Genomic DNA, 17,484 nt, shown 5'->3' with positions numbered 1-17,484 from the left:
GAACATTTTCTTTTTAAGAGCATGTGTCTGACATTGAACAAGAAAGCAATCAAATTAACATGTATTAAGATGTATTGATATTTCCAGCGGACATGAAATATGCAGTCATGGTAGGCAAATGAGGAAACTGACAGTTACGACTGATCTGCAGTAAATACACCACTTATATACTTGTACACATTATGCAGTTTATACATTTACAAATATTTTCCAAACAAGGAGGCAAATTCCAAAACCCAGGATCTGTATAGCAGATCTGCATCCTTTAATCACATCATATATGTCTTGTTAATTCTTGCACTTGCTTGGATGGGTATAAAAGGGTTAACCTCCCCCTCCTTCCTCAGCAGTGCTGGCTATGTGATGCTTTACCAGCATTAAGATTTCCCTGTCCTGTAGCTTCTCGGTTTATTAATTAGCATGCTTCATTTTCCCATCCCTGTCCGGGATAGCTCTCCACATCCTCCTAAATACCCTGCAGGTCTGTTTCTAGCGTTTCTTCTCAGGGTGCAGTCATTTGTTATATCACTAGATGGTTTTAAAACCTGCTAAAAAAAGGTTTTGCCAGACAATTCCTGTGGGATTTTCCTGGATCATTTATTTATCTTGTACGCATTAAGAAACTACCATTAAGCATTAGAGGGAGGTGCCTTCATTTTTTTTTTTTTTTTCATTTTTTGCTTTCCCAAAGCCCAGTCTGCCTTTTGCTGTGCTAGAGGCATATTGGATTGATGCTGACAATGCTGGAGCTGCCGCGTCCTATTCCATGGGGTTGCATTATTCGAAGACCCAGCATGAATGGATCTATGACTATATACATATATGCATGCCTTCGTACTGTGTTTTAGGGGCTGCATTTTTTTCCAAGTCTTATTTGGTGCTCTGTTAAATGCTTGTGCTGGTGTCTATACTGCTGCTGGCTTACACGGCTCAGACTCTCCTTAGCTCTAGCTGCGGATTGGTCTCTCTCTTAAAGTGCTGGCCAAGGGTTGGTTGCAGGGACTGCTGAATAACAGGTGCATTTTGCTGCTCTGTCGCCTTTGAAGGAAGCAGCCGAGGAACGCTGGTGCATCTGTTCTGTGGATGGAGAGGCGCCTCGGAGAGGGACCACAGCTCCCGTGTGCAGGAATGTTACTAATCGAATAGACAAGGGGTGGACACACACGGATGCTTGGAAAGAAAAGGAAAAAAAAGGCTGGTTTATTTCTATGGAAATCTGGAGGAAAAGAAACGGAAAGTGAAGGGATGCAAGGATGCATATTGTGCTAAGCCTTGGATGGATGGGATTTTTTAGCTGATTCAGCAGCTGCTTCTGGCATTTTGCTCTGTACAAGAATCTAATGGAGGAATGTTTTCTGGTTATGATCGGTGACATTTGAGTGCTGAGAAGTTCCCCCTTTCCTCATAGGGAGCTGTGCTCATGATCCAGCTTCTTAAGGCTCATGTATTTTGGGGGGTGAAAGGAATATAGGATGAGTGAAGTGGCTGCCTCCACCTCACCACCTGTACGTCCGGCAGCTGCTGAAGAGGCTGCAGGTGGAAACACTACTCAAGAAGAGGATGGGGCACCAAACCCTCGGGAGGTGCGGTGTAGTGACTGCATTGTATGGAACAGGCAGCAAACGTGGCTATGTGTAGTGCCTCTCCTAATTGGATTCATTGGCTTGGGATTGAGTCTGATGCTTCTAAAGTGGATCGTAGTGGGATCTGTAAAGGATTATGTCCCTACTGATTTAATAGATTCTAAGGGTATTGGCCAGGACCCCATTTTCCTTTCTAAACCAAGCTCATTTCCAAAAAGTATGGAGACTACAACTACTACAACCACAACCAGGACTCCCAATCAAATTAGCACCCGTTTAACTACTACTACACGGGCGCCTACCCGCGTCCCAGGAAGCAGAGTACCTATCTGGGCAAACCCTAGAACCACAACAGTGCGCCATGCAGTCGCTCCTCCTACAATTATCTCCACCACTGTCCCCCCTAGCACGACCACTTTTGTTCCACGCCCACATCCAGGGACCCCAACCTCCCAGCCAATGCCCATATGGCCCACTGCGGAATATTCTACCTCTTCTTACAAAATTTATCTTCATGTTTCCACCCAGTCCTGGACACAGTCTCGATTTCAGGAGTCTACCACTACCACCACCCCGGAAACTACCACTATACAAAAATATCGTAAGTAACATATGCAAAAAAAAATCTCAAATCATGTTCAGAGGTCCTTTCATACCGGTTTGAGTGTCCAAATGGTTCAGTGATATGCAAAAGAAAAGAAGAAAAATCTAAAAAAAAAAATATGGTGAAATGTATAATTTCTTAACCCATCCTGTGCTGGAGAGTGAATACCAGTGCTATTTAGCAGCCCATTGCACTTGTCATTAGCAGTCAATGGGTTAACTTCCCTTCTTTTTGCTACAGTGAAATGACTGCACTGTCACTGCAGATATGCTTAATGTTTTGGTGAAGTTTCCAGATGAAATTACAAGACATTTTGCTATTCAAGTGATGCATGTTCACTCCTGCAGCAATGATAAAAAAAATCACACCATCTAGGGAGGTGTAAAATCTCTGCAATGAGAAAAAGCAGAAGTGATCAAATAATAGTGATGGGAAAATGAACTGGCACATAGATGTCATCCTATGTTCCCCATCATATGGATAATCCATCTGACCAATTAGCTGAGGTCTGTCAATGGGGTCCAGCGTTTTCCGATATATCCCATAGAATTACATTTATCCATGATATTCAGAGCAGATAGCATTCTTGCCATGTTCTAGCAGATATGGGCTATATGAAATGCACAGCAATGGCTATTAACATATGTGATGGTTCCATCTCTCCATTCATTTGCAGATGTTCCTTTGAGTATATATTTCTGGTTGGCGTTCTTATAAGGCTGAATAGGGTGGATTTTAGTATAGGGAATCTGAATATCAGCATTGTACGATTGGATTATGGCTATATTTAGAAAATGCTTCTAACCTTTAAGACGAGAACCCTGCAACCTATGAAGGTTATTTGGGACAAGGACAATGAAGGAAGTCCTGAAGAAGCCCAATAACCTTTCCGAATAAGTCCGAAATAGGATTTGTTTCCTGATTGTTATTAGAGGGATTTCAGCAATCCTTGATATGCCTTCTAGATGTTTATGACAGTAAAAGCTATTGAGTATCATTTTAGAAACGGTAATCCCAGCTGTGTCTCTTGGATGATAATCTGTGATTATTTTGCTAGAGGATTCAGTAATAACATTTATTCATTCCAATGCTTGTTTTGTTTATTTTTTCTTGATTAAATCCATTTGTTCATAAGCCCCAGGATACATAAACCCATCTGCAGAGAAAATTATACTCAACCGATAGAGAGGAGGAAAATTGGGGAAAGCTGTTGGTAAATCACCCCTAGCAAACAAGGCAATAAGTCCACACCAATGGCCAGCAAATTCATTTACTTAGTCAGCAGGGGCCATGGGAGGAGGTGGGGGGGGGGGGGGGCAGCGCATCCATCGAGGTAATCAGTTAATGGCAGATAAACTGCAGTATATCTCTACATGTTGTAAGTTGGATCTGACTACTATTTTGTGACATTGCATGGTATCATTTCATCTCACTGGATCCCTGCCCCTGGGATATATTGAGAATGGGAGCATGATACAGGCCAAGCTACTGAATATGGGTCACGCTGGTTGTTGCTAAAATATAAGTATTGGTTATTGCTATATATCACAACTTATCCCCCAGCATTGGTCTTTGCTAACATTTACTTGGCAGGTAATGCACATATTTTCTCTTTTTTTTTCCACCGAAAAAAACATAATGCATGATTTCGGGTTAATGAGCCATACCAAGTGCAGCTGTTGTGCTGATTTTCTTTTTTTTTAACAGCGAGAACAATTAAAGGTGAAATATTTGCACATCCTGTTTAAACCACATATTGGTAATGTAATGGGAGGACCCTGTGCTTGATCTCTACTTCCCCGAATGGCTGTTGTGTAGAGACAAGGCAGAATCCTGATTAATAAATAATTAATGGATAGATGGCTACACCCTCTGTTGTCAGAAAATAAAATGCAAATGGCAGCACAAAACCACTGCAACAGATTAATAATCTCATTTTTGGTCCCTGAGTTTTTCAAGAGGCAGCAGAGAGTTGTTAACACAAGATGAATTTTAAGAAGTGCAGAAGGGGCAGACATTGACTGGGGCAGAGCACTGGTAATTCTGCAAGCCGTAGATTAGATAGGATCCAAGGTGGCTTCAGGATGGGCATGGGGCTCTATTGAACACCGATGAGGTCTTCTGATTCATTTAACCCTTGTCAGGGGAAGCCTTTTCGACTCTAGGACACAATTTACGCTCCTTGTTTTGCCTAATTATCAAGTTGTAGCCTATGGAAATATCCATCTTCCAAGAGAACATCTGCATCTATCCATTGCTCTGGGGATGCTCATTGCACAGGGTGAAAAGCTGATTGTTCAATCCAGCGTATTCCATCAAGTTTGCAGCATGTCTAACTCATTGTTGTAGATGCTGTTAAAATGATAGTTATCATGGATCTTACTCTGTCGTGTGCATACAGATAAAAATGACCGGTCTGCCGTCCTTCACGTCAAGATCGTCGATATTCAGGGGTATGAGATAGGCAGGCTGTGCCAGTTATTATATGTCATCGATATATATTTATTTTATTTTTTTTCTGCAAATGTAGCTGCACATCTTAATGTTGGAGACATTTAACCCTACAGGCTTGGTATTGATTCTTGGGGATTGGGATGAAGGTAAATACATAGAGTAATATACAGCCAAGCACTGAGAAGCCATGTATATATATATATATATATATATATATATATATATATATATATATATATATATTGAATTTGTAAGATTACGTAAATTAAGCAAATCTCAGAAGGCAAACCTAATTTTGGAAATTTTTCAGAATTACTACATATATTGATGATATTCAATTGCATCAGTAGTGGCCTATTTCCCCTTGTGCCCAATATGTTATATAAAAGCTATCGTGCACCTATTTGTATCAAGTAATACAATGGTAATATTGCCTATTCCCAAAAAGATGTCCAGTCATGAGATATGAATTTAGATATCACACAGTTATGAAAATGAAGCATATGATAGTATAGAAAATAGGAAAATATGCATTGCACGAACCACCAGGGGTAGTCATCACTCTTTTCAATTGCCATGTTGCCATAATGTTGTGCTGGCTACTGGGCCATGAACTGTATTTAGAGTGAAGTAATACTGCGTACTCCCTATATAGTAAGACAGGGGATTATAAATAGTTATAATTGGCAATGGCTATGAAGGAATATTGCAGTAAAACAAGAACAAGTTCCTATAGACAGTAATGGCTTGTTTCCAAAATGCAAAGTAATGTGAAAAAATGTTATTGGACAAACCACTGGTATTTCTGTGGCTAATCCTGGCGGGTTTTACTTTACAGAATATACCCTACAGTTAATATGATTCTGTGAATATGTGTCTGGAGGTTACTGAAGCTGAATCCAGTTAAATTAGATGAACCATATCCCACAACGGTTTTCGTAGTAAAGGACAGAAGGGAAAATTTGACTTCAGCTAAGACAGAGACAATTTATAACATCTGTGGAAAGCAAAAAAAAATCTCACCTGCCATGTTTTGTCGAAGGAAGAGGAGTTGAAGACAAAGCCTAAGGGGAAAGAGGAAAACATCATATCTAAAAGACCTTAAGGGGCAAGCAAAGTCAAAAAAGTCAGAAGCTGAATCTTTGTCTTAAGTGTTACTAATCGAGCTTTCTGGAGATGATAAGAACATCTGTTATGGAAATGTTATGGGTATATCATTACTATTATTTACCATGTGTTAGATCTACGCTCAAAAATTAAAATATGCAAGTTACAACATTAGCCTAAATGTTGACTTATGATGTACCTGCATGGAGGATTAAATTGGGGTCTCGTAGGATAAGAATTACACTTATATAGTTACATAGATTGGAAAAAAAAGCCCATCAAGTTTAACTTTTCTCAATTAAATATACATTATCAAATGCTAGAATATACATAGCCCACAATACCAGTAGTTTTGAAAAAAAGCATGCAGCTACTTTTTAAAATATATCTGCCATTACAACTTTCCACAGATTGGCTGCTCTTACTGTAAAGAATCCTTTCCTGTTCAGCTGCCAGGATTGCCTTTCCTCCACCCATAATGAGTGCCCTCTTGTCCTTAGTATTGTATTCAGAAGGAATAAGTCATATGCCAGTCCTTTATATTGACCACACATGTATTTATACTTATAAATTGGATCTCCTCTGAGATGTCTTTTTTCTAAGCTAAACAAGCTCAACTTTCCCAACCTCTCATCATATGGAAGGCCTTCCATTCCTTGTAACAATCTAGTTTGCCCACCTTTGAGCAAATTCTAGCTTTCAATATTCTTGTAAAAATGTATAGCCCAAAGCTGGATCCCATATTCTAGATGTGGCCTTACAAGTTATTTCTAGAGGGGAAATAATATTTTGGGATCACATGATTTTATATTTCCTTTAATACACCCTACAATGTTGTTTGCTTTAGCAGCTGCTGCCTGACATTGAGTATTGCTGCTCAGCTTATTACATTCTTTCAAGTCAATACATTTTCAGTCTAGTGACACAAATTGCAGTAGAAGTCGGAGTAATAGCAGTTACACTAATATTCCTTCACTGCCATAACATTGTAACCATGATATTATTACTAGTAATAGCAATAGTCAAGAAGTTAGTATTACTTCACTGACAACTTTATTTGACACTTTCATGATTATTTTCATCTCCTATCTATTGTACCTTAAGCTGGGTTTACACACTGAGACTTTCTAGCGATCCAACCTGCGATCTCAATCTAGCCGGGATCGCTACAAAGTCTCTGGTGAGCTGTCATACAGGCAAACCTGGCCAACGACGCAACAGCGATCCGGACCTGCAGAGCGACCTAGCTGGTTGTTGGGGACGTGTCAAAGCTGCTATTTGAAAGGGAAGTCGCTGTAAAGTCCCCTTTACACACTGAAACTTTCTAGCGATGCATGCTGCACAGCGGGAAACAAAGGACCTAGGAATGGTCCTGAACGATTTGTAGCGATCACAACTTCACAGCAGGGGCCAGGTCGCTGATAGGTTTCACACACTGCAATGTTGCTGGGGAGGTCGCTGTAACATCACAAAACCGGTGACGTTACAGCGATGTCGTTTGCGATGTTGCAGTGTGTAAAGCCACCTTTACATTTCCGTAGTAGGACACCTATCAACATAAGTACATAGCAAGCTAAGCCTTTTCTAAATTAGAATTTCTGATTTGCAACCATCATGTCTTCCTGGTGCCCATGAAAAGTGAACTTTGTACAAAGTTATGTAAGCTCCTACTTATCAAGTCTGCTGAAACCAAATCTATTACCATCAATCTCTTACTAACAATACCATGACTGCTACAAAATACTAAGAGGTAAGCATCAAGTATGGCTACAGATTAAGTGGCAACACACAGATATTGGATACAATAAGCAGCATAACAAATTTCTTTGGGCTAATATGTAGAGCCTATGGGGGATATTACATCTTACATAGCTCGTATTATTTCCCCCAATACAAATGCACAGCTGGCTCAGCCAATCATTGATGTGTATTACTCTATAGAGCGCTGTAGGGTCACAGCCAGATACTTTTGGTGCCATCACAAAATCGAAAGGATTAGGCATTGTAATTCACCATACCCAGTCCTGAAAATAGGATTTAGTTGACTGAGATTTTCTCACCTCTTGGAGAGACTATCAAAGTTGAGTTAAGCCAAAGACAATCACCAAGTTGCTTCCCCAGCATATTTTGTATTATTAACAACTAGTGATGAGTGAGCACTACCATGCTTGGGTGCTCAGTACTCATAAAAAACAGTTAGATGCCAGGATGGGCACAGCTCAAGTACCCAAGTATATGGGAAGTCAATGGGGAACTTAAGCATTTTTTAAGGGAATTCTCCTGAAAAATGCTTGAGTTTTCTATTGACCGTGCACCCAAGCATGGCAATATTGTTTGATATGAGTACTGTGCACCCAGGCATGGTAGTGCTCTCTCATCATTACTTGTTATGAGTACCCTGCACCCGAGCATGGTAGTGCTCACTCATCATTAGTCATTATGAGTACTATGCTCCCAAGCATGGTAGTGTTTGCTCATCATTACTCGTTACAAGTACTGTGTACCTGAGCATGGTAGTGCTCACTCATCATTACTCGCTACAAGTGCTGTGCAGCCAAGCATGGAAGTACTCTCTCATCATTACTCATTATGAGTACCATGCTTCTGAGCATGGTAGTATTTGCCCTTCATTACTTTTTACGAGTACCATGCAACAGAGCATGGTAGTGCATGCGAGGCATTACTCCTTTACAAGTACCAACCATTTGAGCATGGTAGTGCTCACTACTCATCATTACCCATTACAAGTACTGTGCACCTGAGCATGGTACTGTTTGATTTTCATTACTCGTTACGACTACAATGCAACTGACCATCGTAGTGTTTGCTCATCATTACTCTTTACAAGTACCATGCACACGAACATGTTAGAGCTCGTTCATCACTACTAGCAGCTGTTTCTGAGCAGACATTTTTAAGTTTGATACTAGAAATAACTAACAGAAAAAAACTTATGAAATCAAGGTCAGGGCTGAACGAGTACTTGCAATACATGCAATAGCCATAGTTCAGAACAATTAGTGATCATATAGTTGTAGTCAGGAAAAAGAGGCAAGTTACCAAACACCTTCACAAATTCACAGGAACCTTGTTGTTCAGGCAGGAATGTGATATCAGCGGCAGGTTTAATTAATCAGAGATGGTAAGCCATAGGGGGAGAGGGGTGGGGTGAGCAGAGGGATAATAGATGTAGTGGCCAGTTAAGCAGCTGCCATGCTGTTAAAACTAAAGATCACATTGAAAAATAGAAATAAAATGCAAGGGTAAATTATATCAAATATTGATACCCAGCGAAAACGTACCTACTTCCTACTGCAAAAATAGAGGTAAAATATGAAAATATGACCCAAGCAAGTCTAGGCTTTTGCATGTGAATATGTAATGTCTCTATATGGAGCTGGCCACAGTCTGTGCAATCCAGCTTGTGGCTTGTCTTGTCGTGATTTAGTAGCATATTCATTTTACGACTGGGATCCGTAGAAGATACAATTATCTGATGTACACGATGATACACAACACACGCCCGGGATGTGAATTGCAGATTGAAAGCACTGAAGAAATTCATCTGCAGAGCTTTGTATTTTAATCAGGAGAGTTAAATAAAGTCAGATCATTCTAGCAATATGGAAATGTGATAAAGCTGGAGATAGTGATGATTATACTTAGAACACTGAGCAGAAATGTCTTGTAGGCTGAATATTTTCTGGCTAGGTGTAATGTGAAATGTAAGATGTGCTGTGAGATGAATGAGAAGTGTTATCTCTCTCGCTCCTGCTTTGCTGAGTACAGATCTCTGCATATCTCTAAAGGACACGCCTCGAGTGCGGTGCAGACCAGGAACACCGTGTGCATAAATATGACACAAATCCAGGCACGATATGTTGTATGCAGATAAACCTTATCTACACATCCGGGAACAAGGAAACTGGTCTTGATGAAATCTTCCGGAGTAAGATTTATGGAAGATTTTGTCACTGATTATGATCATCTTGTCTGTACGTTTTACAAGCAAGGCCAAGTATACTTGTACACATGGTGAATATCCCTATGCTAAAAAATAAAAATCACAATAGTCACTGGTGCCAGAGTAAAATGTGTTTTAGAAAGGCGGCGGCGATTAAAGGGGGCATTTATCAGTCCTGCCATTTATTCGATTGCTGTTATTACTGAGCTTGTGCTAGAGACTCCTCTATGGGGAATACTGTTAGTTTTTGTTTGTTTTTCATATTGTAACTATTCTTCATAGAGAGAAATACTCTCATAAAACAGTGTTTCTTTGTGTAAACCTGGAGCCAAGGATATTGTATGAAAAAGTCCAACTGATATTTTATTTTTTTTAATTCATTGATGTTTATGAAATTTAATATACATGTATTAAAATATGTACTGAGCACCACAGAATGTAGTTCTATACAAGTGTTTATTCTTGATATAAAATGTAAAGGGGGAACAACATTAAATAATAAAGGAACATCTACTTAAATGGGTGGACCCGAACTTTAGCTTTGATTACCTAACCCCACGTTAATTCATCAATGACAGATCGGTGAGGGTTTGGCACCCAGTATCCCAGCCAATTAGCTACCCCTGCTGCTGCCATCTGACGGCACTACTCGGTAGTGGACCTGCACAGCACAGTTCCCTCAACTATAAAGTGTGTAGGGGGCGGATGTGCAGCACCTGTGGCAGTACCTTGCCACGGCCACTAATCTGTTGCCTTAGGTGTGTTGCTTTGGAACTGAGTAGTCCTAGGCACCGGCAGTAGCTGATCGGCAAGGTTCAAGGTGTTGCACCCCCAAAATTAAACATTAAAGACCTATCTTAAGAAGAAGTAATCAATGTTAAAGTTTGATAGGGGGAATTCACAGGATGAAGGAACAGATTAATCTCTTGGCTTTCCTTAATTAGTGTACTCACTATGACATTACTCAGGTATCCTGGCTCAGCAAAATCAATAAGGACATAACTATATGAAACTCTACTAATAAGGTTACAGTAAGTAGATTGAGTCTAGTCTACTTGATCATCCATTTATGACCTACCCAAAGAGAAGTTCATTATTGTTGTCTTCCTTGCAGATGTAGTGCAGGTTTTACATGTACAGCTTTGCTACATTCTTTATGTAGTCGCCTGCTGGTGATAATTAGTAGTGGCTTTGGAATCAGTTCTCCAATATTAGGGATCTAAAGATTCAAATAAAAAAATTGAGCTTAAAAACCCCTACTTGCTATCATTGGGATCTGCCACATTTTGTACCTATTTGCTTTACACCCCATCTCCGAACCCAACCTCAAAACAATCACGCCAGGCAATCACTGAGCCAGTAACAAAGCACATTATTTACACACAAGTAAACATCGAGGGTGGCATTAATATAATACAAAGCTTTACAACGAGTCTGGAAGAAGATTCATGTCTTATCCTCTCCGGTACAAGATTTAAAGAACTTGAAGAATAAAAATTGCTAAGAATGTGAAGTTTAATGTGGAGACAAGCAGAGAGGCTTCATTTTAGACGGAAGAAAGGTTGTTATCCTCACAGCAGTATTTGAAGAGATTAAAGGTTAGAAAGCTGTGATGCAGGAAGGCTGTTATACGATGGGTCGCCATAGAGAACCCTGGATATGGAACATGAGTAAGTACAGTATTAACACTGTACCAGCATACTGGCTAGAATGGGGGTCTGGTTGCCTGTGCATCACTGTCTCTGATATTTAATACTCAAGATGGTTTAATATTTCAGCTATTAATCTGATTTGTGTCTTTATGTAATTGTAAACTGAGATCACAATAAAAGTAACATGAGGTCAAGGAGAACAAAGCAATATCTTTTCTGCTTGGGTTTTGTTAAATAAGGTCTTCAAATGTTGTATGCATTGAAAATAACAAAGTTTACTTTCCAGTTAAGCACAATTAGAGACCACTCCTGGATAGGTTATTTAATCAGGTTGAAAAAAAGTCAACCTAGTTAAGATGATAGATGTGAAGGGACAAAGGGAAGAGAATGACAATGAGTAGAAATGAGCAGACCCTTGAAAGTTTGGTTCAGCGGGTTCAGATGAACTTTAGATAAAGTTCGGTTTGGGACCCAGACTTGACCCCAATGGAAGTAACTAATTAGGCAGTTTGGGTCTCTGCCATCATGAAGCCAGCCATAAACAGATCACTACCATGGGAATGTGAACAGAGTTTTTCCATTTTTTTCTTTGGTGCACACTACATCTGATCATGTTGTTATTAGCCCCAGTTTGAGCTATTCAAACACTGCATGTGGCTCACACTAGGCTAATCATCGAGTGTGCCCGAGCACAACAATGCTTGTGCGAGTGGTTTCCATATGTAAAGCACACAAACTTCGAACTCTGTTTTTTTGTGAAGTCTGTGTTTGGCATGAACACTGAACTTGGGATTTGCTCATCTCTAACAATGAGTTCTCAGATTTAGAGTTGAGTGAACCCAAACAGTAAAGTTTGGGGTTTGTACCAAACATAAACTTTTCAAAAAATCTGTGTCCGAATTCAGAGTTCGGGTACTTTTCGTATGCCAACCACTTGAGTGAGTATCGATGTGTTTGGGTACACTTGGTGCTCGGCCCATTGTGAGCCACTTACATTTTTTGAATATCTCTCATTCATTGGGGATAAAAACAACATTATTGTTTGCAGTGTGTACAAAGAAATGAAAAACCCCGTTCTCCCTCCCTTGGAAATGCTCTGTTTATAGCTGGCTGTATGTGGCTGTAGTGACTTACCATGGGTTTCAGGTCACGTCTAGATTTTGAACTGAACTTTACCTAAATTTCGGCTAAACCCATTGAACCCAAACTTCAGTGGGTCCGCTCATCTTTGCTCAGAATCTTTCCCAGTAGTTCCCCAATTCAGTAACAAGTAATCAAGTTTAAATGGATTGAAATGTAATAGGAGTCCTATTCTTGAGGGGCATTCAGTGAACATGACAACATAAGGCTGCTTTTACACATCCAAAATTCACAGTCTGCGTGTGGCCCATAATGTACAAACTGTCTGTGAGTCTTCTGACCTGAAATCAACAGTTTCATATATGTCTAAGAGGTTATTCAGTTTGAATCAGGTGACCTTCTGGTCTGGTCAACATGGTTCCTACATGGACCATGTATTTTGGATATGTGAAATCAGCATAGGAGGGCTGTGTCAGGTAAAACAGATAACATCATGTAAATTATAAAAACCTTCATCCATGATGACATTGATCACCATGTCAACTCCAGTGATCACCGTGAGAGTAGACTCTAGCACTGTTAGATTAAGAGGGGAAAGGTCTAACCCTTAGAAGTCCTACTGGCATGGTTTTGGATTCTTGAATTTAATGTGCTGTTCCTTTTCCATTCCTAACTCAGTGTCCCTATACGTAATACTAGGGAAGTGGGAACGGTCAGTTTTGGGCATAAGCATTAGTAAGTTAAGTATTGCCACAACCCCAACTAATTTGTTTCTAATATTAAGTTCTCACAGTTCTTTAAAACTATGTAGCTAATGCATTCTGTATAATTGATTTTTAAATTTACATTGCTGGAGGCAAGAATGTATACATAAATGAAACTCATCATGCTGCTGAATAGAACAGAAAATGCTCCATGCTGATATGCTTCAGGTAAGAATGCTAACAAACACTGCAAAGAAGAAAAGAGATTTCTATTGTGCTGCATAGAGCAGCTCCATTGTCAATGCTGTGTAATCATTTCTGATGGGCTTTCCTGAAACGGAATGAAATACAACATAAATAAATATTAATGGCTAATGAGCTAAAGTGCTGATGATGGACATTGCAGTGGTACGGTATAAAGTGTGTTATTGTATCAGTCGCTGTTGATGACTACGCACTGCAGAACATTCGTCTTCCTGGACTGTTTTATGGTTATTGATTGCTGAAAGCAAATTATGAAAATCTATAGGAATTGGCAGATGGGTTTCAGTGAAAGCAGAAGTCCTTATCCTTTCAAGAGGATATTCCTGAGTAAACCACATTGATGGTGCTTTTTATGGAGTAACATGTTACCTTCAATCCAATGTCTACCTTTAACTTTTATACTAATCAGGGTTTTTTCTTTATGCAGGCTCATCACGTCGGATGCAATAGCCCAAAGCATTCTCTTGCAGGTCCCCTGTTTTAATCTCCTCTTTTTGTAAAAGGGTTTTGAAATGCCTATCATATTTTTAACAAGCACTCTAGTTATAGTGATCGCGTGGTAAGTGCTGCTGTACCTGCATGATCAGGAACAATACATTGTGGGGATCATTCAGACAAGCGTATAATACCCACTTGTGCTGACCAAGTAAAATCTGACCAATGGAAGTCAATAGGGCTGTTAGACTCAGTGGGAAAAATATTGCATCCCACACAGAGCAGCAGTATTGCACCTAATACTTATGGATACATTTCCATAATTATTCAAAAATTATTTCAAATACAGTTTACTGAGTTATAGATACATTAAAACGGATCACACACTGACATTAAAAGGGGTTTTTCGGTCTAAAATGACAAGTCTGCAGTCACTCTATGTGACTGTAGACTAATGAATCCTGACATTGTACACACTGTGTGCTGTGGAGGTTCTCGGGTGTCAGAGCAGGGAACGGCAATCACAAGGCAGCAAGTATGCAATATGCAGATGCCCAGTAAGAATCTGTCTAGGTGGGCACGCTCACCTAGTTGGATTCTGACCGGTTGCCTGTATATTGCATACTCATTGCCACGTGACCGCCATTCCCGGCCCTGACACTGGAGAATCCTCGCAGCGAACAGTGTGTACAATGTCAGGATTTGTCAGTCTACAGTCACATAGAATGACTGTAGACTTGTCATTTTAGACTGGACAACCCTTAGAAGCAGGTATCACACAGACATAAAAACAGCCATGCAAATGGCAATATACAGAAAAAGTTTTCTAGATGAAACTCGGACTATTTTTCCTGTGCTCATCTGACCCTGGCCTAAGGAGCATACACTATTCAAACTAGTGGTATGGTTGTATAGGTATTAGTACAGGCAGAAGCGGATATATTATTGGTTCAACTTGTGTGGCCACACAGGGGACAAAGAAGTCAAGGGGCACATTTCTACCTTCGAAGAAGGATGAATAGTTTATTATGATGAGCTCTTTAACTGCAAAGTGCCAAACAAATATTGTGTTTGCAAAGGGGCTCTTTACTGGCTGTCTCCGCCAGTCAGCACAAGAATAAAGATGATGCCTGTGTTATTGTAAGCTGTTATTCCAGCAGTGAGAAATCAAACTTTTCAGCCAAATGCAAATTGGACAGAGAGCATTGAGGGAGTGTCTATACACTTGGATGCCACCCTTGACATGTCCTTAATGCCCTTTTAGGCAATTTTGAATGTGGCCTTAAAATTTGGTTTCTCAGCATCTGCATATAGGATTACTACAACATTGATATTTTTATTGTTGCATTATGACCTATACAACCATACTACTAGTTTCAATTTGACATTGCCCTGACAAGTTCCTTTCAGGGCACGTTTGTTGTCTCCTCTTTATATTTGATTTATTACCATTGGTGCCTCTTAATTTGTCCCACTGGTGCTCCTGTCTGTTTATCTTTTTTGGAGTCCGTGCCTGTTTTGCTTCTTTTGTTCCCGAGGTTTCGCAAACCACTATGTTGCATTAATATTTCCCTGGCTCACAGTTTCTGGTAGGTTGCAGGAAGTCTGGAGCTATCGAGGGAACATGCAGGGTGACACCATTGAGTTGCTGAAAGGAAGGGGCGAGTATAGGTGGACATATTAAGGAGAGAATGCAGTAGGAAACATGTGTAGTGCCTCAAGGACTTGTTGCATTTACTACAGAGCAGCACATGTAAGTGAGTCAGTAGGTAGGATGAGACAAGCAATTAAAGGTAATTGTCAGTCAACAACCAGCTTACTGGGGTCAGAAAGTGCATCTTCCTAGGAAGCAGCTGAGGAGTTACCATTCTGATTTGCAAATGTTCAACACCCTGCAATTAAAAGCTACTCTTATTCTGTTCTGGGATTAGAATTGGGCTGTATTTTAATGCAAAAACTACCACATTTCTAAGGACCGGTACTGAACATCTCCTTCCTCTTTTATTGTGATTAATATTGGACATGAACAAGATTAAGTTTTGTTAGAATAGGAGACATAGTAGCCTAAAGGACCCATAGAGGCACTGACAGATTTCCCACTGAATGGAGGGACCTCATGCCTCATACAGGGGTGAGACAGGTTGGGGTAGAGGATAACCTTTCAAGGACACATTCAAGCTCAGTACGAAAGGTTAAGTAGAGTAGGTCAGTAGAGTAAAACCTGACCTGCAATGACTTCCTGCCAAGATTGAGATTCCCAAACCCAGATTAAGGACCACACAATAATCTGTGTCATCTATTACTAAGCAATTTGTTCAGCTGCAACTTTTGGGCCATTCTAGAGAGCCTTTCTAACATTGTCTATGATATGAAGTTACACTCTGTCTTTGCCATTTAACTTCCTATAGACTGCGATGAAGGCTAATCATAGCAACCAGAAGGGCACTTTGTGATCTGCATTGGTAAAACATAAAATAATGAGCATCAATGTCATACAGTATTTAAACAGATAGCCCAGTATTGCTAAGGCATACCCTATGTCACAACAATTGCGTATGTACTGCTAACACACAGAATATTGTAGTGACATTTAGCTATATGCTCCAGTATATTATAAAAGAAAATTTGAAATGTGACTGTATTAAAATAAGGACGCAAAATGAAAATAGAACAAGTATAAGTGTGTATTTTATTAAAAACAGGGGTGCACATAGCATTGGCGCTTATTTCTACCTCCAAAACAGGGGGAAAGGGCAAAGGGGCCACATATGGTTCTTGCAAAGGGGCCCTTTGTTATCTGTGTCCACTAGTGGTTAAAAAAGTATGAAAATTACAAAAAGATAAAATAATAATGGGTCTCATTCATGGAATTTATTCTATATACGCAGTAGTCTATTTGCCTTTGATAAATGGTGCAGATATTCCCTGTATTTGTTATGTTAATGTCATGTCTTACCAATGACTTGATAATTCTGCATATTTGAGGCTGAGCAAACATCTTTAGAACTGTCCCTCATCAAATGCTCTTCCACTTCAATATGTAATTTGTGAAGCAAATTGTGTGCCACTATGATGTTTACATTATCAAACGGATTCAGGGCCCCGAGAACATGGCATAATACACGTTTGATTTCTTCATCCCCTATGTCTGGAAAATGGATAGAAGGTGGAACACATTTTGACAACAGAAATATTCATGATCAGTCATTTGCTTGGTATGTGTTCTCTTTTATATTATCTCCATTTAATTGGAGTTGTCAGGCCATGTCTTTGTTTTACCTTAGTTTATTAACATACATTTAATAGTCTTCTTCCTTGTTAATATAAATTTGCATATTATAAATGCATACATAATATCAGACTGTCAACATGCAACATATGCAAATTGAAGAATTTTCTGTCTATGCTAATTTATAACTATTATTACATTTAGTTACCAAAAATGCAAGCTTCACGGTAAATATTTCAGTTTCAATTACCTGGCAGCGGGACATCACCATGCTTTTACACAGGGGCCTGTGGTCTACCTTTATAGTGGTAACAAACCATCTTCTTATTAATAAAAGCCAGTCTGTCGATCCCCTGATTACATGATTGCAGTAGCTGTGGCTTTTCATCCCATGGAGAGCAGTTTAGT

The 17,484-nt window shown here is 39.7% G+C and overlaps 1 protein-coding gene across 2 annotated transcripts in view; it reads left to right on the top strand.

The window, feature by feature from the left end:
- The first annotated feature begins 693 nt into the window (after positions 1 to 693).
- The window catches only part of NRG3 (neuregulin 3), a 1,464,760-nt gene continuing 1,447,969 nt past the window's right edge, over positions 694 to 17,484 (top strand). Inside the window, exon 1 of one of the 2 annotated variants that reach the window (XM_075349019.1) lies at positions 694 to 2,184. In XM_075349019.1, coding sequence (XP_075205134.1) covers positions 1,473 to 2,184 — 712 coding nt within the window. In that variant the 5' untranslated portion in view covers positions 694 to 1,472. The remainder of the gene's footprint in view (positions 2,185 to 17,484) is intronic. The other variant, XM_075349018.1, reaches the window with a different exon arrangement.

Source organism: Anomaloglossus baeobatrachus, chromosome 5 (assembly GCF_048569485.1).
Source record: "Anomaloglossus baeobatrachus isolate aAnoBae1 chromosome 5, aAnoBae1.hap1, whole genome shotgun sequence".
In the NCBI taxonomy this organism is placed as follows: Eukaryota; Metazoa; Chordata; class Amphibia; order Anura; family Aromobatidae; genus Anomaloglossus; species Anomaloglossus baeobatrachus.
This window is presented reverse-complemented; position numbering and strand designations above follow the sequence as displayed.